Genomic DNA, 27,887 nt, shown 5'->3' on the forward strand with positions numbered 1-27,887 from the left:
AAGCAATTTCATCTTTTCAATGATTCAGGGCAATCTTGGAATTATCTTTGACTTTCCTCTCTCAAATCTCCATTATCGAATCCATGTGCAAAACCCACTGCCTCATGATTCAAATTACACTTGGAATCCAAGTACTTTGCTTTCCATTGCTAACACCTTGGTCTAAAACTGGATCATTTCAACAGAATCCTAACTGGTTTGCCTGCTTCACCCCGGTCTGCCCCCCGCACACCCCCCCCAATCAGAGAGAACGGACAAACCAAGGTACGATCGAGGTGAGGTAGGGAATTCTCTCTCAGCTATCAGGGAATCCAAGCCGCAAGAGGAAGGAGCTTGTGGCTAAGGCTCCCAAATGGGTGAAGATGTAGAAACCTGGAATACAGCCCCGCAATCAGCGAACCCGCCAGGTCCCGCCCGGCCGCGGGGGCTGGGAGGGGGGCGCTGGGAGCCTGCTCGGGACACTCGTCGGGAGGCGGTGCCGTCCAAGACCTCACCTGGCCGGTGCCACGCCGGAACAACACCGAGTCCTCCTGCTCCGGGACGCCGCCACCTCCTCCCATCGCCATGGCGAGCCTGCTGCCGGGTGCACGGCGTGGGCTGCGTCTCTCTGAAAGTGACGACTTCCGCCGCTCGGGACCTCTGGGAGCGGAAGAGTACGGTGTCCTGGAGAGCGGCCGCGAGGCCTGGAGGACTCCGCGTGCCCTCTAGGAGCGGTCGAGATCTCCGTGATTGGTCGCATTGCTGTTTCTTTTCGGCCTTCTTTCAGTTCTTTGATTTCACTGTTTCGTAGATTCGTTGAGTGATTCGACCAGGGTATTTTTGTTTTAAGCAAATTTCCATAGAAAATACTGTCCATTGCAGATAATTTAGGAAATATGGGTAAGAAATACAAAAGTAAGTCTAGAGGTAACCAATAATATAGCTACCATTTTAAAAAGTGCTTTACAAAGTTTTATGTTAATTTTCACAACCCGATAAGTGCGGGACTTTTATAACCATTTTAAAGATAAGGAAATTTACTTTGGCACATGTGTACCATATACTACCACTCAGCAACAAAAAGGAATGAGGGGCACCTGGCTGGCTCAGTAGGTAGAGCATGTAACTCTTGATCTCGGGGTTTGTGAGTTATAGTCCCACATTAGGTGGTAGAGATTACTTCAAAAAATTTAAAAAGTAACGAGCTATTGATAGCCACACACTGCCCCCCCCCCCCCCAACAACAACAAAAAAGGAAACAGGCACAGAGCATTTATACAGCTGCTTGGATTCCAGGTAGTAGAGTTCATGCCTTTAGCCACTTCTCAATCTTAACATTTAGGTTAATATCCATTTTCCCAAATCTTCTCTAGTACATTTTGAAACTTAAAAAAGGAATCAAAATAAACCAATGGGACTGCATCAAACTTTCATTCTTTGCAGAATGAAGGAAACCAACAAAAGGAAAAGACAACCTACTGAGTGGGTGAATACATTCTCACGTATGATTTAACTGATAAGGGGTTAACATCCAAAATCCAAAAAGAACTCGTAAAACTCTAAAAACAAAAAAACCCAAAACCCCAAAATCCAGCAATCCCCTTAAAAAATGTGCAGAGGCCCTGCATAGGCATTTTTCCAAAGAACACATACAGATGTCAACAGGTACATGGAAAGATGCTCAATATCACTAATCATCAGGAAAATGCAAATCAAAACTACAATGAGCTATTACAGGTGTTGGAATAGCTATTATCAGAAAGACAAGAAATAACAAGTGAGAGTAAGGATGTAAAAAGGGAATCCTCGTGCACTATTGGTGGGAATATAAATTGATGCAAACACCAGATGAGTGGATAAAGATGTGTTTATACACATATGCACAATGAAATCTTTCAATTTACAACAACATGGACAAACCAAGAGTACCATGCTATGTGAAATAAGTCAGAGAAATAACATGACTTCACTTACATGTGAAAACTAAAAAACAGTTGAACAAAAACAGATTCATAGAGAATAAACTGACAACAGGGAGTGGGAAGAGTATGGTGATGGATAAAGTGAAAGGGATAGACAAGAAAAATGGGATAAAATATTGTCTGTTTAAGGAGGTGCTTTTTTTTTGGTCTTTACATGGATCAAGCAGGACTTTAGATCTTAGTAGGAGTTTATCATTTACTTTTCCAGATTCTTTATTAAGTATTTAGGATTGCCAGATGGATTCCATGTACATGTAATTTTCTTAAAAAAAAAAAAAAAAAATCTACCCAAGGAAGTTTGAGGGCTTGCCTTTGGCTTTTATAGATATCAGAAATAGATGTGTTTTTTAAAAACCACTGAGATTTTTCTCAATCATAAAAATTCTCACAATAGCATTTAATTTTTTTTTTTTCAGTAATCTCTTCACCCAATATGGGGCTCGAACTCACCACCTGGAAATCAAGAGTTGCATGATCCTATGGGGCCAGCCAGGAACCCCTTCACAATGGCATTTGATGAAATTTGAACAATTTGGAATGAGGTTTTTATTTTTTTTTTTAAAGATTTATTTATTTGAGAGAGCGAGAATGAGAGAGAGTATATGAGCAGGGGGGAGGGTCAGAGGGAGAAGCAGGCTCCTCGTTGAGCAGGGAGCCCGATGCGGGACTCGATCCCGGGACTCCAGGATCATGACCTGAGCCGAAGGCAGTTGCTTAACCAACTGAGCCACCCAGGCGCCCGAGGTTTTTATTTTTTGAAGTGTAATTTACATACCATAAATTTCACCATTTTATTATTTTATTATTTTTTATTTTTTTTAAAGATTTTTTATTTATTTGAGAGAGAGAGAATGAGAGAGAGCACATGAGAGGGGGGAGGGTTAGAGGGAGAAGCAGACTCCCTGCTGAGCAGGGAGCCCGATACGGGACTCGATCCAGGGACTCCAGGATCATGACCTGAGCTGAAGGCAGTCGCTTAACCAACTGAGCCACCCAGGCGCCCAAATTTCACCATTTTAAAGCAAACAACTTAGTTTTTAGTGTATTTGAAAGGTAATGCAGCCACCACCACTAATTCTAGATCACTTCACCCCAAAAAGAGACCTCGTACCCATTAGCCATCACTCCCTATTCTTCCCTCCTTTCAGCCCCTCACAACTACTCATCACTTTCTCTCTGTATGGATTTACTTATTTTGGATATTTTATATAAATGGAATATGTGGCCTTTTGTGTCTGGAATTTTTCCCTTAGCATAAGGTTTTCAAGGAGGAATAGTATCTTAAATTTAGAATGGCAGATTCTTTGTTGAAAAAGTATTTCTACTTATCAGGACCAGGTTCATCAACAAAAATGAACCTATGGAATTTTTGTCCTCAAAGAAAATATGAAGTTCTCTTATTCCTGATGGTGACCTCTACATTTGAGTTACTGTATTTTATAGTTATTTCATATGATAGACAAAGCACTCAAAGCACAATGCAGTGAATGTCCAAAGAAAAACCATTTCACCTGATTTGAAGGCACTTACGAAAACATCAAATTTAACTTCATGAACTGGAACTAATTTTCGTGCATATAGAATTTCCATACCAAAATACCTTCAGTGACTCTTGGAACTTGCCCACGAGCAAATAAAGGATTCAAATCATTGGTGATGAGGTTTCCAATTTGAATTTCAAGTGGAATAGTGAATAAACAAATGACAAGGCCAAACCCAATTAGTTCATTACCCTTATGTTATCAGGGTCTAGGGGCAGGAGATCAGAGATAGTATCGGTGATTTTAGTACAAGAATGCTCACAGAACTATTAACAGCCGCAGGAAGTTAAAAATTAAAAATGATGTTTTGGAAGAATATTTGAATGATGTAATGGACAAATGTAGTATAATTCATAAACAACAGATATAATTAACCATTCAGGATCTGAGGTTTGGAGTCCTCACACTCACATCATACACCAAAGTACATTCTAGGTGATTTTTATAAACTTGGGTTGGGGAAGATCTTAAGATAGAAACACAAAACCATGCAAGCACTGAAAACTCAAATACCTTTTGGGAGTCAGGTGCGTAATGTAAGTAAGTTAAGGAGGAGTAAGCAATAGGGGTCACGGGTACTGTAATCAGTTAGGTGGAGACTATCCCTCCACCCCATCCCACTCACTATGCCCAGTCCCTGCCCAAACAAAGGTATTCAAGTTCACATTAAAAAATTTTAACATGTCAGACAGGATAACTGCTGTCAGTCGCATCCTTACTTATAAAGTAACTAGACATATGATCATGTAGTTAAAAATTCTGGCAAAAGAAAAATAAATACAATGAAAAGACAGACAATAGTTTGGAAAATATTTTTTACATGTACAAAAAGGTTACTTTCCTTTATATATTTAGTATAATTTATATAATTACATTATATATGTTTATATATTTTTTAAAAAGCTTTGTCCAAAGTAAAAACTGCCAAAAAAAAAAAAAAAAGCCAAAACAAAATATTCCTGGGGGGGGGGGAATGTGGCCAATAAATATGAAAATAAGCCTTAATCCTGCACTCAGTCTGGCTGGTTTAATATCCCTAACATGCCACTTACTAGATGGGTAAGCTTGGGGGAAATTCCTTAATTAAAACCTGAATTTCTTTAACTATACAGATGGGCATAATAGTAGTGCCTACATGTGAAGGCTAAATGAAATAAAAAGCATAAAGCAGAGAGAAAACATGAGTAGATCGAAGAGAAAATCCTAATGTCCAATAAACATGGAAAAAATGCTCAACCCCTTCAGTCAAGGAATTACTTATTAAAACTAAGATACCATTTTTCACTCAGGTTGACAAAATTAATAGAGATTAATATTTGATGTTATCAAGGGCATGGGGGTATGGAGAGCTATTTTCTTGCTGGAAATACTTTAAAATTGCAAATGCATGTACTCTACCATTGTCCTAAGAATCTTACCTTTAAGAATGCATTCTTACAGAAATAAAAGAACATTACATAGGTATGACTGCATTACAGAATTGTTTGTAGTGGCAAATGCTTACAAACAACTTCAATGTCCACGAGTAAGGAAATCACTGGATAAATTACTATACATCCATACTATGGTTAGATCTGTATGGACTGACCTGTAGGCATGGCTTAAAAAAGAAAATTAAGTTATAGCTAAGTTTCCCCGTTTTTGTTTCCCATTTTGTAGTGGGTGAATGGTGGTCCCAAAAATGATACCTCCACCAAGTAACTGTGAATATGACCTTATTTGGGAAAAAGGTTGTGCTGCTTCTCTTAAGAGGAGATCATCCTAGATTAGAGTGTGTCCTAAACCCAATGACAAATATCCTTTTAAGAAACAGGAAGAAGGGGCACCTGCCTGGCTCAGTCAGTAGAGCGCGTGACTCTCATCAGGGTCATGACTTCAAGCCCCATATTGGGCATGGAGCCTACTTAAAAACAACAACAACAAAAACCAGGAAGAAGCCTGAGAAAAGAACGCTATGTGAAGACAAAGACAGGAGTTACGGGGCCACAAGCAAAGTAATGTCTGAAGCCACTGGAAGAGGCAAGCAAAGATTATCATCTAGAATCTTCAGAGGGCATGTGGTCCTGCTGACAACTTGCTTTTAGACTTCTGGCATATAGCAGTGTGACAGAATAAATTTCTGTTCTTGTAAGGCACCAAGTTTGTGGTAATTTGTTACAGCAACCCAAGGAAATTCCCCACATCCCTTAGTTATAAGTGCTTAAATGAGCATTAAGGAAAACTAGACAACAATTTTATATAGTCTATGACCCACTCCCAAGTATATATTAAATAGAAATACATATTTATGACCCCAAAAGATATATATAAAGTATTTATGGCAGAATTATTTTTAAAAGCTCCAAACTAAGAGCAATCCAAACGTCATTAAAAGTAGAGTGGATAACTAAATCATGGTATATTTTTATAACAGACTACTACACAGCAATGAAAAAGAGAGCTACTGAGACACACAAGACAAAGCATTCTCACACAAGTCATGTTGACCAAATGCAGACAGACTGACCCAAGTGCATACTGGATGATTTCACTTATGTGAAATTCAAAAACATGCAAAACTAATCTACAGTGATAGTCACAAGGGAGCCTGCTAGGGTGCTAGAAATGTCTATGGATCTTGATCTGGGTATTGTCTAGTAAAACTCAGTAAAAATGTACACTTAAGGTGTATACTCTTTACTATCATTTCATCGTGATAAACACCCAGGAGCACAATGACTAGATTATACAGTAAGGGTATTGTTTAGTTTTCTGAGTAACTAATTTATGGCTAAACTTCAGCCCTTTTGTTGCATTTTCCCAATTTTTAAAATAATAAGCAGGCACTGAATTTTGGAGGTTTGAAAGCTGGTAGAGGTAAGAATGGCATGAGCTTCATTTCACACTTCAGACATTTACTTACCACCTTCATGATATGCATACCATGTATCTTCATTTTTTAAATTTAATCTTAGCCTTGCAATAAGAGTCTGCCCAGTATCCATTCCCCGCTTCTGACAACAGGACCCCGGATTTGTTAGGAGGACCACCTATTCCTCATGGGATACACTCTTGGTTATATCCTCTTAGGCGCCTGCCCTCCCCTTGCTGAAGGGTAGGCATGTAACCCAAACAAGTTCATTTGGAGGAACTCTGAATGACATAAAGACTGAAAATAGTTGTCAAAACTTCACCCTGACAGCAGCATTGTGGAATAAAAAATTTTCATAGTACCTGGGGCTGTCCAACTCTTGACCTTTCCAAAGCCCTGAGTCTTCAACTTTTCCTTGGATTCTGGAGTTTCTCATCCACTCAAATAGCTGTTGTGGTTATTTATAATTAATCATTTGGTTTGCAACTAGAAATTTCAATATACCATCAAAGCACAGGTTTGATGTGCTTCTATTTCTTTAAGCATACATTAAAATATATCACTATATTAAATGTCTGTTCATAAGCCACCTTAACAGTCATCTTGAGTGTACAAGGCCAAATGAGCCTTTGACCAATAACTCCTCTCTCCCCCCAAAATCCAAAGCCCTCACAAAAGGCTTTGTTATGCAATATATGTTTATAAAAGGAAAGTATTTAATAGGATTTTGTCTTGATTACAGCCAGGTTGGTGGGCAATTTCTTACAAACTAAAAATTTGTGTAAAAAAAGCTCCATTCAGTAATACTCAAGGAAATGTTCCTGAATGGATACACCAGTAAGCAAAGTCACGTCCAATTGATAGAGCAGCATGAATAGTATGTGGCATGAAAAATATTTCTATAAAAGTTATGTTAGAGGGACGCCTGGGTGGCTCAGTCAGTTAAGCGTCTGCCTTCGGCTCAGGTCATGATCTCAGGGTCCTGGGATTGAGCCCTGCATCGGGCTCCCTGCTCGGCGGGCAGCCTGCTTCTCCTTCTGCCTGTTGCTTCCCCTGCTGCTCCCCCTGCTTGTCCTCTGACAAATAAAATCTTTAAAAAAAAAAGTTGTTATAATCAAAATCAAAATTTAAAATCTCAATTTTCCTGGACAAATCATCTAATAGCAGGCTACTTTTAAACTTCTCATGTGTATTAGTGGATTTAGTGGTATGTGAAAGGTTTTTAAGAAGGAAAGTTGTAAGGAAAAGTCTATATGAAGTTTAAAATCTTGGTGCAGTTTATGGGAAAGTGCATTTCAGCAACTTAGAGTCATTCCTCTTTTCCCATTGACATTTTCATGACTTGGCCATATGGAAAGACTATATTCCAATATGGGATTACTAAATAGCAAGTACTTTAGCAGATTAAGTTGCAGGAGGCAGTTTAATAAATGCTCTTACTGTTTTGTTCTAATGGAAAACTATGGTTGACAATTTCATAAAGTTAATTCAGTTTTTCAATTCAATTTTTACTTTAGGTCATTACATAAGGCAATTAGGAACTTACCTAAAGTTCACACACTCCCTGCTTAGTTAAGTCACTGCTGACACAGATGATAAAATGAACAAATCTCGAATTCTGAATGCCAAAGTGAATTTTATATTAGGTTTTCACTTTAGGAGTATTTTCCCTCCTACTGCTTCAATGAGGTTATGATTTACTAATAAAATTGTTTATATTTAATGTGTACAATATAATTTGATAGACATATACTGTGAGGGGATAGGCTTTTTAAAGTTCAATAGTTTTTTTGTTTTTTTTTAAGATTTTAATTATTTATTTGACAGAGACAGACACAGCGAGAGAGGGAGCACAAGCAGGGGGAGTGGGAGAGGGAGAAGCAGGCCTCCCACCAAGCAGGGAGCCCGATGTGGGGCTCGATCCCAGGACCCTGGGATCATGACCTGAGCCGAAGGCAGACGCTCAACGACTGACCCACCCAGGCGCCCCCAAAGTTCAATAGTTTTCAAACAGCTTTTAGACTCAAAGCTAACAGTATTAGTATGACCCCTGCCTTGAACAGAAAAACTCTTTACAAGGCACAACTTGAAAATAGATTCTCACTCTCAAGTGAGTAACTTCGTCCCATTTATAAAAACATGCAGAAAAAGAGCAAAATATATTCTTAAAAAGTTAGAAAAATAATGTCATCAGTATTTCCTGTGAGTCCTATTTTTTAAAAACGAGCTATAGTGTGTTGAGTGGGTAACAATTTCTTACACAAGCAACTTATAGGAAAGGTACTCAAAAGGAATCAAGTAACTGATGAATCTGACCTCACTGTTCTCACCTTGGGTAGCAGCTGCTCCCTCATATATCTCAGCAGGACTCATGAAGATTGCTAATGACAATCCACTACTGTGTTAAGGATAATGCAAGATAGCAATTTTAATGCCTCTGAGGGTGTTCTATGGAGTTCAGTATTTTCTAAATTACATTTTAAAATTGGCACTACTTCATTTAAGTAATTTTATCTTGCTTTAGCAATATACCAAAAGAATGATCTAAAGTTAGTGCATAAATTAACTTTACTGACTGGATGCAATTATTCACCTGTATTTTTCCCATAATACCTTGTGGTTGAGATATTAACAGAAATATCTTGACCAGTTACAATGTTTAGAAGTTTAGCTATTTTAGTTACTTTGCTTAAATATACTACAAGAAAAGAAACTAAAGTGTCAATATATTATAGCAACTACAGTTAATTTTCTTCCTCTCCGATAACTTTTTTGTCTGCCTTGAGGAAATGTGTGGTCATGTTTTAGTTAAAAACTAAACCCTTTATGTTAACAATGAATTCATTCAAGTGCCATATTTTTTTTTTTTTTTAAGATGCAGTTTTGGATTTAAGTCTTAATGATTAATTACAACATAGAGATCTTCCTTATCCTAATATCCATGTTCTTTTGGAAACTGCAGTTTTCCCCAGATTTATAAGGATTAACTTTTAAAAAGTTAAAGTTATTCCACTACATAGGGCATTTTAAACATGGAAATTGTTACCAAAAAAAAAAAAAAAAAAAAACCCAACAAAAACCCAAAGTATACAGCTGGAAGCATAACAAGTTCTTTGTACTCATGACTTATCACTGTGTAGAAATTCTGGAGATAGGACTACGGAAATCAGACCCATAAAGAATCTTCGCAGTATAATCAGACTTCATCATCCTTTTATTAGAAAGGGACTTAAGCTGTTGCAATCCTTTTGCCTTTATAACTATCATCATATAAAGTTTGGAGACTTAAGTTAACCCAAAAAATAGCACAAAGTTTTACTTTACCTGAAAAGCTGTAGTAATGTGAAGATAAAAACTTCCCATTTGCCTCTTTCAGTATTAGACACTGAGGATTCCACCCCATTAATAGGTGGTACCATTGCTAAGTGACCCATGTCAAGATTACCAGAACCTTTGTTAAAATAGGAGGCCAAGTCTTAAAGATCTGTCGACAGCGGTAGACTCTTTGCAGTCATCATGCCTATTTGCTTCAGAACAGTGTAGTCTTAAACCCTTCTCTAGGTTAATATATTTCCATATTTATCACTATTAAGTCACAAGTTTTTCAGTCTCAGAATAGACTTAAAAAATGATACTCTTACAACATGAAGAGTGAATCTTTTGTACTTTGTACTAGTAAACTGTGTACTTTGGGTGATCATGATGTGTTAATATAGGTTCAACAGTTACAAGAGACTTACCACTCCGGTGCGGCATATTCATAACGGAGGCTATATATAAACAGAAGCAGGGGATAGATGAACAATCAATTTTATTGTGAACCTAAATCTGTTCTAAAGAATATAGTCTATTAAAAGAAAGGCACTTACTCCAAACAATTTTAAAGCTGTAAGCAAAACTCTGAGAATTTTCTAAGTTACTCTTCATTTAGTTTGTATTCATTTAGTTGCTATTCCAGGTGGGTCTGTACTAGCTCTTGTAAATTCTTCAAGCAAACCAGTTAATTACAAAGCAACATTAGATAAATGTACCATAAATTCTATTATACAATCAAGTTGACTTTAAATAAGATCTACTTTAACAAAGTTTATGACAAAGATTCTAGATTTATAGGAGATTCTATTATCTCATCACGTTACCTCTCTAGCAAATTATATAAATGCTCACCGCTGATAAAAAAAATAACGTTCACCAATATATCACATGAATGGTTATGGTTTTATTCTTTGAAGAATGGTTCTGAAACATTACACTAAGTCAGGCTGAAAGGTAAAGTTTAAAATAGTTTAAGGGTATAACATATGACTGTTTGCTCCACAAAATTTTTGACCTTAGAGCTTATGATACACCTAGTTGGCAATAACACCCAGGTTTTTCCAAATAGTCATCATTTTTCTCTCGTCTGCATAGACTTCTTCTCATTAGCTGCCTTCTGCTTTTGTTGCATTATCTCAGAGTCCCTATAATGGGGGAAAAGGCTGTAAGTTGTTACAGAAAAACCGATTCTATGTTCTTACTTGTTTTGTATACATAACCCATGAAGCATATTAGGAAACAATCTAAAAGATATAAAGATTCACTTCTTTCTGTTTTCATGGCAACAGAATGGGAAAACAAAGTATGGAAGGGCTTTGAAGTCACATCTTATTTTGAAAACCATCTCTATTGTTATTGGGCAAATAATGACCTTTCGAAATCAGGAAAGTAGTTACTAGGGTTGTTTTGTGGAATAGCTATGAATATATCTATCCGATATTAGGCAGCTATATACAGAAATAATGGCAATTTCTCTTGGTTGTCAACAAAGTTAATATATTCTATTTTTCTCTGAAAGAAGGAGCATTTAAGAAGTCTTCTAGATATCCAAAATGGTACCTAGCATGAGGACATAGATGTTATGAAGCAATTAAGTTTCTTACAAGCCTGAAAGCGCGATAGCTAGTGATTAAAAATGGATTACACTAAAAAACAGCAGGATATTCAGGCACTTCCTTAACCCTTTGTGTCTTCGGCTGAACCTCCATATATCATATTAACTCAACTATAACCAGACTACCTGGGCTAGATGGTCCAGGAAATCCTTATTTAAAAAAAAAAAAAATACATTAAATGGCTTTGTAATCAATACCTACTATGTGCCAATTTGCTGACTCTGGATTAAGTCCCACAGAAACTGTTATTATCCCCATGATTCAAATTAAAAAAAATTAAAAGTTTAGAGCTAAATAATTTGCCTTAAATCACATAAAACCCAAGTTTGTCTAATTTCAAAGTTCAGGCTCTTTCCTGTTATCACATAGATTTACTGTGAGATTTTACTTCAGGGTGAGTAGCTCTGTCCATTACAGTAGACATTTCCGTAAAGCCAATAGCAAAGATGAGGAATGAGGATGAAGGAAAAACAAGACAGCTACAAGAAATGAAGTATCATGGAAAAGAATAGTGATAGTTACTTTTCTGTTTGAAGCTGAGCTCTGTTGTGCTTGCTGTACCCTTAGTAATGTTACTGAAGTTCAGAGCCTCAGTTTCCTCTTCTATACATTGAGGCTAATACCACTTTTCAGGGTAATGAAGAGAGATAATATGTATGGAGTAAGCACAGAGCTTTCTAACAAGTGGATATTTATTTAACAGGGACTATTACTGAGCCAAGCTAGACTAGGGTTTCCCACTAAAAACTTCAGGGTCACTGATTTGTACCATGTTCACTTTTACTCCAATGTGGGTAAACAGAAGTTTAGGGAAAACCTTATCACTTTAAAATCATAGAAAGAAAGCATGAAGTGATAATTAACCCAATGTGGGCCTTGAAGTCATGACTCAAGAGTCACATTCTTCACTGTTGAGCTAGCCAGGTGCCCCCCAAATGATTATTAACTCTAGTGGCACATTGGAATCACCTGGGGACCTTTTTAAAGGCAGGTTTAACTTGGGCACAATAAAATTTACCTAGAGCACTGGTTATGCCCAGCCCCAGACCAATTAAATCAAGACTGGATTTAAGGTACAGGCTTGAGTAGCCTTTAGGGTTTCCCAGGTGGTTCTAATGTGCAGGCTTGAGAATCGCAGAGAAGCCCCGCTGAAGCATATCTAGTCAATTCTCCACCTGACCTCCAAAGTGTACATATACAAAATTTGTTTTTAGAAAATTAAGCTTGTTATAAATATGAATGCTTTTTAAAAAATTTAAGCTGCACTCTCCAAATATTTCTGTAGCATTTCTGTATTATTTTTCACATATAATCATACATCAAGACTGTGCACCTGCATTTTCTCCAACACAAAGGACCTTCAGAAGTCAATATAGCTACATACACTTTTGTGTGTCTCCTTCAGAACCTTAATCCCTGTAATTGAGTCACCTGTTATCTTGACTAGTTTGGGTAGGATGTCTGCCTTGAAAATGCTGTATCTCTAGTACCTAACAGTGCCTGCCATGTGGAAGGCATTCAAATATTTTGCTAAATGAAATTTTTATGGTTGTGGTGAGTGAAGCCTGAGTGTCTCTTCAAGACTATGGCTTGAGAGCTGGAAATTTTTCATTCATGTATTGGGATAATTACTACCTTATATAGTTTTAGTGTGCACGCAACAAATGCTCAACTGTTACCCCTATATGCAGTCTAAGTTCTACCAAGGATTTAAAACATTTAAAACATTCTCTCCATTCTCCAAAACAAAAACTTCAGTGACTTGAAAATTCCATTAGTATCACTTACCTCTGCTTTCTCTGAGAAGTGGTCAAGCTATCCTCTTTTCTTTTTCCCTTGCTAATTTCCTGGGATTTCTTCATGTTTTTCTGGCGGGCAAGTTCTCGCTGATTTCCTCCTACAAAGTCAAAGTCATGCTCTTTCCCCATCTCAAAAGTAATTACGAATTCCGTAAAAACGCTCTTATTTAAATGCATCTGAAGTTAGCTTTTTAACAGATACTCCAGCAGAGTAATTACACTGAACGCTGTTCCCGTATCTGACGAGGAGGAAGCTTAGAGGTAAACACTTAAGAATATTGTGATACCAATGAATGTGTTCACTGGCTGTAAATACCAGGTCTCTTACAACAGGCATTCCACTCCTCAGTCTATACGGGTCAGTATTCCAAATTAAGGTCTAGCTTTTGAAAAGCGTGAATGGAAAGGATAGATACACAGGGAACACAGCTCCACAAGTTGGCCCATCACAATTCGACTGTTAGGCGAACAAATGCGGCTATTCGAGAAACACTACCTGTAAGGGCCAAACAAAAGAACTAGGGAGGAGACTCAGTCGGAGCTTCCAGTCCTCATCAGGCCTTAGGACCTTAAGTACCAGCGAGAAACCCCCTTCAGAACAGGACGCCTCCCGGGACCGCCGTCCTCACACACCTCATCTCCGGAGAGGTGTTCTTTACCGTGTAAACTCGCACCTGACCGGCAGGTACTAGCCCGATTTCTCAGGCGGACCCGAAGCTAACCCTCCCTCTCCCTTTGCGGACTGAGATACACCAGCCAGCCCCCGCCTCCCGTCCAGCTGCGCTTCGGCGCTGGCCTCCCTCAGCGGACGCCCCCCGCCGCGTTCCCCACCCGTCCGCACACTCACGGGCCATGCCGACACCGGACCGAGCCTGGAAGAGGGCCCCTGGGGAAAGCAACGGCCTCCTAGCACGCTCAGCGGCCGTCCCCACTGGTGGCCCTTAAAGGCCGAGCCCGCGCGGGCCCTCTGCGGGGCAACGCCTCCCCTCCTTCGTGGCCCCGCCCACCGAGGCCGGACCGGGGCCTCCCGCGAGCCGGGCGAGCGACTGCGCGTGCGCTGCCAGGTAGGCGGGGCTGCCCCCGCCAAGGGTCCCCGGCCCGCAGGTTGGGAGATTGATCTGCTATCTGGAGTCATTCGGCCACAGAAATATGGTCGAGTCTACACAGCAGGTCCTGCGCCTGTGGATTTTACCCACTGTGTACCCACAGTACTGGGGCCTGGCCAGCCTCCATTTTTTGGTAACGACAAAAACAATAAATGCTACTGTATCTCATTTTTCAACAAAGAACGTTAACTTTTATTCATCCCTTGCAGAAGCGGGAAGAGGAGGAAGGGGACAAAACAGATTGAGGGTTAACTGCAGAAGTCAGTTTGGCTCTTTACATATTTTCTTTCATTCCTGCACCAAGCCTGTAACGTAGGCTTCATTGTTCTCATTTTACGAAGAGGAGATTGAGACTCTGAGCCCAGGAGCGACTGACCTAACAGGTAGGGACTTGTAGAAATGAGATCAAATTTAAGACAGACTCGCAAGTGTCTTCATTTCCCGTTTGATCCCAGTGCCTCTGTCATGGTCGACAGTAGTTTAGGAGTTTTAGGTTGATGGCTCTGTGCTTGGGTTGTGTGATGTGAAGGGAATGGCAGGGAATGCAGTTTTATCACACATTCATAATAGCCCAGGACAACCTTGGAACCTGGGTAAAAGCCATCGTGCGTTTGCCATTGCTAGAAACAGACGTGGAAAGATGCCTATTGGTTAATTTGGTTAATACTTATATTCTTCATCTATCCCGTTAATTATTACAAATTGACAAATGTGTGGAGTTAGTCTGTACACCGTAAAATTGCCCCATTTTTAAAAAAAGATTTAGTTAGAGAGAGGGAGAGAGCACAAGAGGAGGGAGAGGGAGAAGGAGAGAAGTAGACTCCCCTCTGAGCGGGAAGCCAGTTGCGGGGGCTCCAACCCAGGACCGAGATCATGACCTGAGCCCAAACCAAGAGTCTGCTGCTTAACCCACTGAGCCTCCCAGGTGCCCCCCCCCCCAATCGCCCTGTTTCTAGAAGACTTTTATTTTGGAAAATGTCAAACATATACAAAAGTATAGAAAATACCACAATGCACTCTCAAGTATATATGACCAAGCTTCAATAATGTTTATTTTAACTCCTAAGAATCACCTATTTTAGAGAAGGTAGGAGAAAGTGGTGAAGACTTAGAACTCTGGAAATGGAATGTATTGGTTGAAAGCCCAGCTCTACCAATGAGTAGATATGTGAACTTGGGCATGTTACTTCATTGCAGTAAAGCTTCCTTACCAGTAAAATGGGAAGGTAAATGTACCTCCTTAATTAACTGAATTAGTGTATGTGAAGTACTAAGTGCCCAGTATATGGTAGACCTCAATAAGTTACCTATTATTGTCATTCTTTTAACCTCAGAGAGCCTTGTGTGCTTGTCACTCTCCTTAAGCCCTACCTCTCTTCAGTAGTGCTTATGTCTAATTCCACTTAAGCAACTTCTGGAGTAACGAGCAGGGGGAAAAGATTGACTTTCTGGCCTGGCTCATAAAGAAGGGAAGGAAGCAGTTTGGGATTGGAAGGTAAGTGGTAGCATTGTTGTTTCTGTGTGTGGTCTTAATTTACAGTCTAATTGAGCTTTTTCTTTGCGTCTGCAAATATACTTTGTGAGTTGTAGGGATACACATGATATACACAAGAAATGTTGGGCGTGTCTGCCAGAGAAAACTGAAGACTTGAAATTACTGTGATGCCATTATGAATTTACTCCACAAACTTCGTTGTGTAACAAATATCTTAGGACTTTATATTTATTTATTTTTAAAGATTTTATTTATTTATTTATTTGAAAGAAAGAAGGGGTGGGTAGAGAGCGAGCTCACGGAGGAAGGAGCAGAGGGAAAGGGACAAGTAAGACTCTAAGCCGAGCGCAGAGCCCCCACCCGGGGCTCGATCTCAGGACCTGGAGATCATGACCGGAGCCAAAATCAAGAGTCAGACGCTTAACCAACTGTGCCATCCAGGTGCGCCTGACTTTATATTTAATAACAAAATTAAATCTTTGTTCCCATGTTTATACTAGTGAGAAATTAAATCTTTGTTATTATTGACTGCCTTATGTACAGAATTGTGGGAATGCCCTAGATTCTTAGGTGGAACAGAACATTTGGGGAAAGGCAATGTGTCGTTGTACCAGAATATATTGTGCAAAGCCCTGTGGTCCTGGTAGCGGCTCCAAGATTCCTGAGACATCTTTAGTAGGGGTTTCTTTGTCAAATTCTTGAGCTTCTCTAGGTGTATCTGATGTCCTGGTCCCTCCCCCAGGGTATTGGAGGGAGCCCACAGAATCCACAGACCTCCAATTTCTTTCCAGTCTGAGAGGAATTTCTTCTCTCTTCTGTGCTTGTATCCTTGTTATCTTACTCTCAAAAACACTTGCCTTTCTTACTCCTTCTTGATGACATAGCAAGGATTAATTAATAAAGGATTTAATTCATTTGACATTTTGTTATTAATGTAGCAAGCAGGATGTTCTTGTAAAATCTTGTCCTTCCAAGAAGGAAGTCGGGCCTCTCTGTTGCAATGAGTCAGGGAATTTATATTGCAGGTTCAAAAACTGGCCCATACTGTGTGGGGCCAGCCTCATCTATGGCCATTTTTCCTGACATTATAGAAGCCTAAAGTACTTCCTACCTAAAGTAACCCAGCCTTCCATTAATCTCTGTCATAGTACCATTTATTTATTTATTTATTTATTTATTTATTTTTAAAGATTTTATTTATTTATTTGACAGAGAGAGACAGCACAAGTAGGGGGAGTGGCAGCCTCCCAGCTGAGCAGGGAGCTGGATGCGGGGCTGGATCCTAGGATCCTGAGATCATGACCCTCAGGGAAGGCAGATGCTTAACCAACTGAGCCACCCAGGTGCCCCTGTCATAGAACCCTTTAAATTTGTTTCATATCATTTAATTAATTCTTAAGTTGTTCTTTTGTTGTATTTTTTTCTCCCCAACCCAGAACACCTTGTTTATTGTTCTATTGCTATCTCCTGAAGCAGATTAGGAATACTAATTTACTATAACTATATAATTTTAACTATAATAATTTTTGAACAGGTATATTAAAAAGTGCACAAAGGTTTACAGTGAATGGTCTTCCTCCCATGATATGTTCCAGAAACCTAGCTCCCATTCTAGGAAGTAATTTACCAGTTTCTTCACACCTGAATTTGTAATTTATGTTCTACTCAATTTAGAATTTCTAAGTTCTGGGGATGTGCTGGTGAACGGGCACTACTATACAAGACCTTTTTTTTTTTTTTTGAAGTTTTCTATTATTATTTTTTTAGTAATCTCTATCCGCAATGTGGGGCTCAAACTCCCGGCCCCAAGATCGAGAGTCCCACACTTTTCTGATTGAGCCAGTCAGGTACCCCATGATTTTAATAGTCTCCTAAAGATGTGGGCTGAGGGACTTGACTACTTCCTTCCCCTCCTTTCAGTAGCTCCTAGGGATTCCTAATGAGGGGAGAGCGGTTCACCGTGCATCCCAATTTCCGGTTCACGAGTAACCCTGTAGTTTGACAGTTACCATGGCTCCGGGAGATGTGCGTCTTACGTTCTTCCGCGGCGCTGGCTGATGGCGTAATCAGTTCCGGCGCCCTCCCTATGAGGGCGGGGAAGCAAGGTACTGGGGGAACTTAGCTATTAGTGTAGCAGGGTCATGAAGAAGAGGCGGCGGCGGGAGGAAGGAGGAGGTGGCGGGGGTGAGAAACTGCGGTAGCTGTCCGCTGGCCTGGTGGCGTGGCTGTGTGGAAAGGGCGTAGTTCTTAACCCCTTCTCCGGGCAGCGGCCGGGGCTCGGGGCTGAGAGCGGCCGTGGGGCCGCATCCCCGGGCCCCCTGGCTCCGCCATGTTCCGCAGGGCACGCCTTAGCGTGAAGCCGAATGTCAGGCCTGGTGTAGGCGCCAGGGGTTCTACCGCTCCCAACCCCCAACGTGGACAAGAGGCTCCGAGGCCCCAGGATCCTGCCCCGGCTTCTTCCCCGAAGCCAGCGGAGTCTACAGATGTGCCCTCGGTGGACTGCGGGGCATCCGAGCCCCAAGAAAAGGCTCCCAGGAGCAGGTCAGTGCATGCAGAGGGGAGCATTTTCATCTGCCCTGCCTCTCTGGTCCTGTCACTTGGAAGCTGACCAGATGAATTTACCATAGGAATCCTCCGTCGCCTGCATTAAGCCTTAGAGTTGAGGCCCTATGAACCTACTCTCAACTGCAGTTTGTCGCTCTGTCCACAAGGTGTGGCAAATGGGGATTTTGTTAAGGTTTGTAGATTCTCGGGGTGGGGACCGTGTCTTCAAGAGGTGGTGGGAAGAATCCACATGTAACAGTTTTGAAGGGAAAAGTATCCACGCGTGGTAATGTTCATTAGCTTAGATTTCTTTACCGTAATTTTTATTCTTCCGGAGTACTTTGAGGAGGTTAAGTAGTTTTTAAAATTTTTAAAACATTCATTTATTCCTAAAAGACCAATGTTACTTTGGTTCTGCTGATTCGAGTCAGTGGAAGGGAGATGTGGTTACTTGCTTTGATTTGATGGCATGCCCCTTTATAGTGGCCATGTTTTCTGAAGGGAAAAGCATGTGCCAGTACCACATTTGGATTCAGGACTTCTTTCTTTCTTTCTTTCTTTTTTTTTTTTTAAAGATTTTGTTTATTTGAGAGAGAGAGAATGAGAGACAGCATGAGAGGGAGAGGGAGAGTTTGAAGTTTTGTATGTTTGGTTTGACTGATCTCAGGTTGATAGAGTAAAATTTCAGTAATTTAGATCAGTTCAGTGGGATGTCAGTATAGATTATAAAGAAAAACAATTGGCAGTAGTTCAAAATAGGGTAATTAAGCTTTAATTTCTAACTTGGCCTTTTGTTTTCTTAAAAGAGTTAGCATGAGCATGAAATAATATGTTCTATTGCCATAAGGGAAGTTTAAAAAAAAACAGCAGACTTTTTTTAGAACTTATATATCTGTTAAAAACATTTACTAAATAAAATTTTTATTTATCTCTGTCGTGATTGATGTATATTTCAAGTCATTGATTTTTTTTAATAATGAGATTCTACTGTTATAGATTTTCACCACGTTAGTTTTTTGAAACTAGAATATGAAAGATCCATGGTGCCCCCTTTTTTTTCTTTTTTTAAAATTTCAACAGTGATGAAAAGACTGACAGTGAGAATTATGTTGAAGAATCCAGTAAATCTTCCTCTACTGTTTCACAGAGAAGAAAGAGAATATCAAGTACTCCTACTCTGGTTAAGCCTGGTGTCAATGTTCCTTCAGAATCTCATCCCTTATCTACAGTTAATCAAGAAGTTCCACAACCAAACCCTGTTTCAACAAAAGAGAAACAGCCATGTTCAGACAGATACCGATTATATAAAGCCCAGAAACTAAGAGAAATGTTAAAAGAAGAATTAAGAAAAGAGAAGGTAAGGGAGACAAAAATCACATTTTGACTGGTCTCTGCTAGAATTCTGTTTTTATGTTAATAAGGCACCATTTGGAGTAAAAATATCTATAGCATTTAATGGAGCATAATCAATATCCTTTTTGTTTTTGTTTTTATTATTACCATATAGTGTATTATTTGTTTCAGGGGTACAGGTAGGTCTGTAATTGATCAGTGAATATCCTTTTTGTTAAGTGATTAATAAGCCCAATGGACTTAATAAGCTTTTTTCCCCACTATGTTAATTTTTATATATTCCTCTATATTTTTCATTGTTTTTGGTGAAGGCCACAAGTAGAAGTTCTGTACATATACATACATAGAAATGTATACAAAGTATATTTATAAAATAAGCCTTCAATCTGATTTTTCATGATGTCCAAGTGACATGAGTTATATTTATTTGAATTAAGACAAGTATACTTGAGCAAAATGAATTGATAATATTTTCTAAGTTGACAATATGGAAATTATAAATGGGAAAAATATGCTCGTATGTGTATAGTAGAGTCCATCTTTTTTCTTTTTTTTGTCCATCTTCTTTTTAATCTTGAAGATTGATTATTTTTCCAAGAGGGCACTGTACCAATAGTGAAGCATGTAAATCTGCAGTTAGATACTTAAGATTTGAACCTTGGGAGTAATCCCTTACTATGTGAACTTGCACAATTTAATTAATTTTTCTGTGTCCTCATCTGCAAAATAAGACTGATGATAGTATGTATCTCATTGGAGGGTTGTAAAGCTTGGATGAGTTTATACATGTAAAACACATTTAGACTAGTGTCTGGCAAATACATGTCAGCTCTTATTTTTAATTACAGAATGCCCTTTTTAATTAATTAAGAGGAAGGCACTTAGCATGGTGCTTTATATTTGTTATTTAATTCTATCACATTTGTGAAGTAGATATCACTATTTTACACAGACAGAAATAGGCTCATAGAGGTTACTTGCCTTGTGTCAAACATCAGTGGGGTTTGAATCTATATCCTCTAAAATTGAAGTCTTTCAGAATGCTCTATGTTTATTGAATCTGCTTAGGTAAATTTATTCTGTGGAATTAAAAAATTAAACATTTGCTTCAAGAATTTTATAAAATTCACAAATCCAGATCACTACAGGGTAAACAAAAGCTGTATGTTTATAAATTCTTAGTAAACTCTTTTCGTTAGAAGACATTTGTAGGGTTTATACATTGAGCTTTTGTCCAGTCCTAGACACTTCAGTTTTTAAGGTTCCTTGTTGTGCTACAACTTTTTAATATTCACTTTAGAAAATTTTTCCTTAAATTAGGAATAATTGTGGTAGGAATAATATTAAATCACTTGGAATGAATGCAACAGTGAGCTGTACCTTGGAGTATAGTACATGTGAAATTCTTCTGTATTTGTAAAATAAAAGTGGATCTCTGTGTGTGTTTGTGTGTCTAGAAGCAATGGAAAAACAAATATGCCATAAATGAAAGTCAGAAGCCACCAGATCGTTCAAAAATGACTATGAGAGATTTCATATATTACCTGCCAGATAACAATCCAATGACGTAAGTAAACTTTACTTTTCCTTTCTTTGAGTATGTAGTGATTTAAGTATCACTTTTAGAGTAGAGGTTCAGTGTTTTCCAAAAGCATGTTGACAAAATTTATAGCACATACGATGTTCTTTTAGAGAGAATTTTTTAACAAAATTTAGTGGTATTTCACGTAACTGCTTTCTTGGGATGGTATCCTTTACCTCTGAAATTAAAAAATAAGTTTCTTTTCTTATATTTCTAAGTTGTTGTAAAACCAACTAAACAATTTTTCTCTAATCAGTATTACAGATTCTCTTTCATGTACACTATAACCTGATACTAAAGGAATGGTCTAATTTCTTTGCCCTGCCTCCTAATTAAATATAGTGGCATTTGATTAACAAATCCTCCAAGAACAAAGCTTCTTTAATCAAAGTTAGCCTGGAGAAGCAGACGGTTTATAATAAATTTCAGTGTTATGTTCTTCATGGTTTAGCAGGTGGATGTAGGAATAGTGGCATGTTTTCAGTATAGCCTTTTTCAGGTTGGCCTATTGAAGGAAGGGCCAAAAACCTAGGTTTTGTGTTATTTGACATAGAGAAAAGCCATGTGTAGGTTGCTTTAGGCCTCAGGACTGAGAGTCTCCCTTCACTAAGGAATTAGAGAGTAAAAACATTCTGTACTTACGGCGTAGCAAATTATTTATACTTGATGACAAAATTTTTGACTGAGAAATTGACTCTTGGACCACACACTGTCATTAATGATGTTATGGTGTATCATTTAAAAAAAAAAAGCAAGTTAAAATAATTTCTTTCTTGCTGATGGATAGAAGAGACATGTGTAAATTACTTAAAAGTATTTTTTATATTAAATATTAAATCTTTTTACATATTTAAAAACAAATGTTATTTATTTGTTAGTTCTTCACTGGAGCAAGAAAAGAAAACTGAAAAATCATTGACGCCAGTCCAGACAAGAGAGTAAGCATTTATCTTACTGTTTTCTTTAAATAAATTCTTTGGTGGGTAGAGTTTTTAAAAAATGAAATCAAATAATGTTTTTTGTTACAGTCAAGTTACATGTGATAGGAATGTTTAAATAGAATAACAAGAATAAAAGTTAATGCCTGATTTAAATCAAAATGAAAGGTTCACACTGTTTGTGTATTATATATGGAAATGGCCAGTGGTATGATTTCGGTTAAAGCTTTTAGAATTAAAAAGGATTTTGTTTTGTTTTAGAATAATAATATAATACAATGGTATAAAAACCACACGGAACAAAAGTCTACTGAGAAAAGTGTTCCAAATCTGTTTTTCTGTCATCTTGTTCCTCTGTGGAGGCAACAAATGTTACTGATTTTTTAACGTATCATTCTAGTTCCATTCTGTGTCTCTCTAAACAAGCATGTATATATTTTTCTTTTTCCTTTCCTTTCCTTTCTTTTTATAGTTTTGATGCCACTAGAGAGTCTGTTTTTTGTACAAGTTTCTTGTTGCCTTCTACACTGCACTGTAATGGTCACTTACTAGTAGGAAATGTCTCCAAGAGGCTTCCTGGGAAGTTATTGTAGTTTTGTAATTCAAGATGGAGGGGATTATGGAAAATTGCCAGAAACATTGGGATTTTCTGGTTGTTACTTCAAAGGTTATTTATTTACTTTTAATTTTTTATTTATTTGTGAGAGAGAGAATGAGAGACAGAGAGCATGAGAGGGAGGAGGGTCAGAGGGAGAAGCAGACTCCCTGCTGAGCAGGGAACCTGATGTGGGACTCGATCCCGGGACTCCAGGATCATGACCTGAGCCGAAGGCAGTCGCTTAACCAACTGAGCCACCCAGGCGCCCCTACTTCAAAGGTTATTAAGTAATGATTGCTATTCTGCTTAGAATTTATATTGTTTTAAAGCAGAATTCTCAGACTTTAGTAATAGGTTGTATTTTTACAGATTTATGGGTTATGTTTGCTTCTGTAAAACCTTAAGGAGACCATGTAGTTGAATGGAAGGTATATGGGATTCAGAGTTACTATCTGGAAAACTGTATTTAGCTTCTTGGTCTGCCTTTACTGTTGTGTAATCTAGAGCAAAGATTATTTATCTACTGCAGACCTCAAATGGGTTTGAAAATAGTAACGCTTGGCGCACCTGGTGGCTTGGTTAAGCATCTGCCTTTAGCTCAGGTCATGGTCCCAGGGTCCTGGGATCAAGCCCCGCATTGGGCTCCCTGCTCAGTGGGGAGCCTGCTTCTCCCTCTCCCTCCCCTCCTCTTGTGCTCTCTCTCTCTCTCTCAAATAAATAAATTTTAAAAATCTTTTTTTTTTTTTTAAAGATTTTATTTATTTGACAGAGAGAGACACAGCGAACGAGGGAACACAAGCAGAGGGAGTGGGAGAGAGAGAAGCAGGCTTCCAGCCGAGCAGGGAGCCCAATGCGGGGCTCGATCCCAGGACCCTGGGACCATGACCTGAGCCGAAGGCAGACGCTTAACGACTGAGCCACCCAGGCGCCCCTAAATTTTAAAAATCTTAAGAGAAAAGGGAAAATACTAATGCCCAAGGATTGTTATGAAGGGCTAATAAAATGGTCTGGAAACTAATGCTTTATAACTATAAGGGTTTTTTTGTTGTTGTTAATTACCCATTATCTATTTGGTGTATCTGATACTGTTTAACTATAAGGGTTTTTTTGTTGTTGTTAATTACCCATTATCTATTTGGTTTATCTGATACTGTTGAGACAGAAAAGATGAGAATTTGTTCCTCTATTTTCAAAAGTGAGTGAAAGCTTTTTACTAAGTGCTACCGGATAAAATCAGAGAAATTCTTATAGCCCTGTCCTTAACATGTAATATTTTCAATTAGGTTATAGGGAAAGTTGGAAATAAAGAGAAGGTAGGATTTGAAGTAACTTACTTCACAAGTTCGTAGTATTCAGAAAATACTTCTATTTTTTTTTTTTTTAAAGATTTTATTTATTTATTTGACAGAGAGAGACACAGTGAGAGAGGGAACACAAGCAGGGGGAGTGGGAGAGGGAGAAGCAGGCTTCCCGCGGAGCAGGGAGCCCGATGCGGGGCTTGATCCCAGGACCTGAAATCATGACCTGAGCCGAAGGCAGACACTTAACGACTGAGCCACCCAGGCGCCCCCAGAAAATACTTCTTTGCAAGGATATATGAATTAACCTATCTTTACATTTGGTAGGCAAGAAGGTAAGAGTACTCCTGATACGGCAGATAACGAAGAACTAGAAGAAGAGGTAGATGACGGGCCATTGCTGGTTCCTCGAGTAAAAGTGGCAGAAGATGGTTCCATTATTTTGGATGAAGAAAGGTAAGTTAAAAAAAAAGACTGTGGTTTTCAAACCTCAGAACAAATGTGCTTTGTTTAATGAGAGAGAGTTTCTGCATCAGTCATTGTCACTTAGACACTGATATTTGTATTTTTCTAATGGGTATTGTAAATGGAAAAGTGAGTTAGATTAATTTATAAGTTTTAGGAATTTTTATGCTATGTTTTGTATGAAAAGATGGTACTTCTGATCTATCATCCATTAACTTACCACCATTGTTTACTGACTTTACTGGTAATTGGGATGAGCTACTGAACTAATCATATGCTGGCCTCTACTGATGATGGATTCCAAAAATTGATTCAATCTTGAAGTCAAAATTCAGGTTTTCATATTATTAACTAATACCATGTTTTGTTGTTTGGTAATAAGTAATGAAAATGCAATGAATCATAGGTTTAATATTCTGTGATTTCTGTTATGACAAGGTTTAATTCACCTTGTAGTTTAATTTCTCAGTTATAACATTAAATTTTTCAAATTTGGCATTGTGGAATTTGTTGTTTGTCCAAAGTATGTTTTTTTAAAAAGAAGATAAATTCATAGGTAGTAAATAAAAAAAAAGGGGGATAGAAAGTCTTCCGACGTTTAGTTAGTTAAAAAATCTTTTTATAGCATATAAAATTCTATGATAATTAAACATTAATGCAATACTATTAGTAATTGTTTTTGTGTGTTTTATATTGTGATGATTTTACTGGTCATTAAGTGGTTAAAAGTATTGAACTGCTTTGTGTATAGGAACATAGAACATAAATATCAAATACTTATATTTCTCGATATTTTCTGCTGGGTCTAGCATGATAAGAAAATATATATTAAATATAGGAGACATTCATAAGTTAATAAAACAAATAATTTTTTGGTGGCCCAAAGATAATGTATAAATTTTATATTGCTGTTAAAGATTTTGGAAAAATGTTAGCATTTATTTTTATTCCTTGGCAATCACATTTTAAATGAAAATTAGCAGATTCTTAGAAAATATGCATCCCTCATATGTTATACTTTTGATATGATTCTGCCATGGTAAATTTCAAAATATAACTATTCAGATATCATTTATTATTTTTCTCTGTTTTTAGTACAGATCTATTTAAAAATGTGTCTTTTTCAGTTTAACTGTAGAAGTTTTAAGGACAAAAGGCCCCTGTGTGGTTGAGGAAAATGACCCCATATTTGAGCGTGGTTCTACAACTACATATTCCAGCTTTAGGAAGAACTATTATTCTAAACCATGGTCAAATAAAGGTAACTAATTTTCATTTTATTTATTATTTTTTAATTTTCTTTCAAAAGAATTTATTTATTTATTTGACAGAGAGGGAGAGTTAGCGAGAGCAGGAACACAAGCAGGGGGAGTGGGAGAGGGAGAAGCAGGCTCCCCACTGAGCAAGGAGCCCGATGCGGGACTCGATCCCAGGACCCTGGGATCATGACCTGAACCGAAGGCAGATGCTTAATGACTGAGCCACCAGGTGCCCCACTAATTATCATTTAAATTGTGTAGGTTATTTCTTTGAAATAAAGTGAATAATTTTCTGTAAGTAAATAAAACACAAACCTTGTTATTTTCTCTTTAGCTAATTTTATTGGCACCTTCCAGTGGGGTCCCTCTCCCGATACCATAGAACTGTATCTCTGGCTTTATCTTAGTAATGTTTTTAGGAATATTCCTCTCTGTCAAATCCCTGTATAAAAAAGAAAATTTTTTGGAAAGTTATTTATATTTTTAATACTCATAATAATGTTATACCTTCATTGTATAATACGGTTTGTAAAGGTAAAAATTAGGCTGTTAAAAAAGCATGTAATACCTACTGAATGGTATTGCTTATTCTTAATAAAAATAATGTAAGTTGTTTTGGGAAAAGAAATTAAACACAACAGAATAATACAGGGCAACAAGAAAGATTCTATACTTCCCTCCTTTGACTTGTACAATCCTATTCTGTTGAGGTTACTTCTATTAGTAGTTTCTTATGTGTTTTTCTAGCCACTTTCTTTCACATACTAATTAGCACAGCTCAGTTGCTTCCATTAAAGTAGTAATATACTGGCTGTGACTGACAGTTTGGTCACTTTGACACCAGAAAGGCAGAATGTTATTGTAGTCGTCTTTTTTTTTTTTTTTTTTTAATATTCCAGCTGCTTTGGTATGAACATACAAATTTCTTTTATCATGTTCCTGTATAAAAGTTTAGAGATGTTTGAGATTCATGAAGTTCTTTGCAATAAAATTGATTAAAGATTTCCTAAATACTATTAAGTACTCTCAAATTTATTTTTAACTCAAAATGTATACTTAATCTAAGATTTTTTCCTCTGACATACTGAGATTAATTTTCATTCTTTCTAAATCTTTTATTTTTACAGAAACAGATATGTTTTTTTTAGCCATCAGCATGGTAGGAACTGACTTTTCTATGATCGGACAGCTTTTTCCTCACAGAGCAAGGATAGAAATTAAGGTAAAGTAAACCCATTACATTCATTGATTGGAAAAGGTCCAAAAATTACAAATACTATTTTTTTTAACTTTTATTTAAATCTCAGTCCATCCTTTTTCACTACAATGTTTTGGGTAGATCTTTCCCCTTGTGTAGCTCAGAAAGTAATGAGATATTGATTGTAATATGAGTAGAGTCTCCTTAGTTTTAACATATTATTTATATGTTGCCCACTTCTAAAATGGATTTGAGGGAGTACCAATAAAACCAAAGAAATTAAGATAAAAGAAGAGCTAAGTAATGAGGAGAGAAGATAAATGTACCAGAATATTTGGGTTAAGGATAGCTTCTGAACACAATGTGTTTCTGAATTTCCTTGGAAGGCATGGAGAGAAGCATGGTAAGTTAAATAATTCTCTTTATCTGAACTAACCATTGTTTTCCTAGGCTATCTTAACTTTTTAGACAGTGAGGGACACTATTAACAACTACAGTGGTGTAAATTAGTGCTTTAATATGCCTGAAAGAATGAGCATTCTCTGTTTTATTGTTCTTTTTGCGAGAAACTTAATTACAAGTTTCCTGGGATCAAGTGCATTTGAGTGCACAGTATATTGCTGTAATGCATTTCCGATTTATGATGAGATCTTATTCAACCATGGGTCTTTTTCTTCATTAATTAAAAGAATATTAGGATAGATTTTTTTATCTTGAACTAGACCAGGCATGGATCCTTCGCCTGTGGACCATGTACAGTGTAATGGTCGTTCTATTTCTGCAAAAGATGAAGAATTGTTTATATTATTTATGTTCCTTTTCTAATGTTGATCTTTGTAAAGAAAACAAAATGTTAAAGCTAGGAATTTTTTTTTTTAGGATTTTATTTATTTGAGAAAGAGGGAGAATGTGAGAGAGAGAAAGAGCATGACGAGGGGAAGGTCAGAAGGAGAAGCAGACTCCCTGCC

At 37.8% G+C, this 27,887-nt stretch overlaps 3 protein-coding genes across 4 annotated transcripts in view; 1 reads left to right on the forward strand and 2 right to left on the reverse strand.

Annotated features, from left to right (window-relative positions):
* Positions 1-13,181, reverse strand: part of LOC123858859 (survival motor neuron protein) — a 46,436-nt gene extending 33,255 nt beyond the window's left edge. Inside the window, exons 1-2 of the mRNA XM_045896200.3 lie at positions 13,073-13,181; positions 495-848 (exon numbers count right to left, since the gene is read on the reverse strand). Coding sequence (XP_045752156.1) covers positions 495-566 — 72 coding nt within the window. The 5' untranslated portion in view covers positions 567-848; positions 13,073-13,181. The remainder of the gene's footprint in view (positions 1-494; positions 849-13,072) is intronic.
* SERF1B (small EDRK-rich factor 1B) lies at positions 10,553-14,081 on the reverse strand. The gene is made up of 3 exons (XM_045896216.3): positions 13,931-14,081; positions 13,073-13,181; positions 10,553-10,813 (listed from the first exon to the last, which is right to left on the reverse strand). Exons 1-3 carry the CDS (start codon positions 13,935-13,937, stop codon positions 10,741-10,743), a joined length of 189 nt encoding a protein of 62 aa, XP_045752172.1. The 5' UTR covers positions 13,938-14,081; the 3' UTR covers positions 10,553-10,740.
* A 3,710-nt stretch (positions 14,082-17,791) lies between these two features.
* BDP1 (B double prime 1, subunit of RNA polymerase III transcription initiation factor IIIB) overlaps positions 17,792-27,887 on the forward strand; it is an 86,785-nt gene continuing 76,689 nt past the window's right edge. Inside the window, exons 1-7 of one of the 2 annotated variants that reach the window (XM_064596216.1) lie at positions 17,792-18,225; positions 19,309-19,585; positions 21,039-21,148; positions 22,042-22,101; positions 24,325-24,453; positions 25,590-25,723; positions 26,849-26,943. In XM_064596216.1, the coding sequence (XP_064452286.1) occupies positions 18,014-18,225; positions 19,309-19,585; positions 21,039-21,148; positions 22,042-22,101; positions 24,325-24,453; positions 25,590-25,723; positions 26,849-26,943 (1,017 nt within the window). In that variant the 5' untranslated portion in view covers positions 17,792-18,013. The remainder of the gene's footprint in view (positions 18,226-19,308; positions 19,586-21,038; positions 21,149-22,041; positions 22,102-24,324; positions 24,454-25,589; positions 25,724-26,848; positions 26,944-27,887) is intronic. The other variant, XM_045896229.3, reaches the window with a different exon arrangement.

Source organism: Mirounga angustirostris, unplaced genomic scaffold, assembly GCF_029215605.1.
Source record: "Mirounga angustirostris isolate CCGP_5_RB_7025 unplaced genomic scaffold, mMirAng1.0.hap1 SCAF_7, whole genome shotgun sequence".
NCBI lineage: Eukaryota > Metazoa > Chordata > Mammalia > Carnivora > Phocidae > Mirounga > Mirounga angustirostris.

Coding starts and splice junctions, on each gene's coding strand:
- SERF1B (XM_045896216.3), bottom strand. Junction 10,814..13,072: donor ACTTCTCAGAGAAAGCAGAG/GTAAGTGATACT, acceptor CCCCCATTATAG/GGACTCTGAGATAATGCAAC.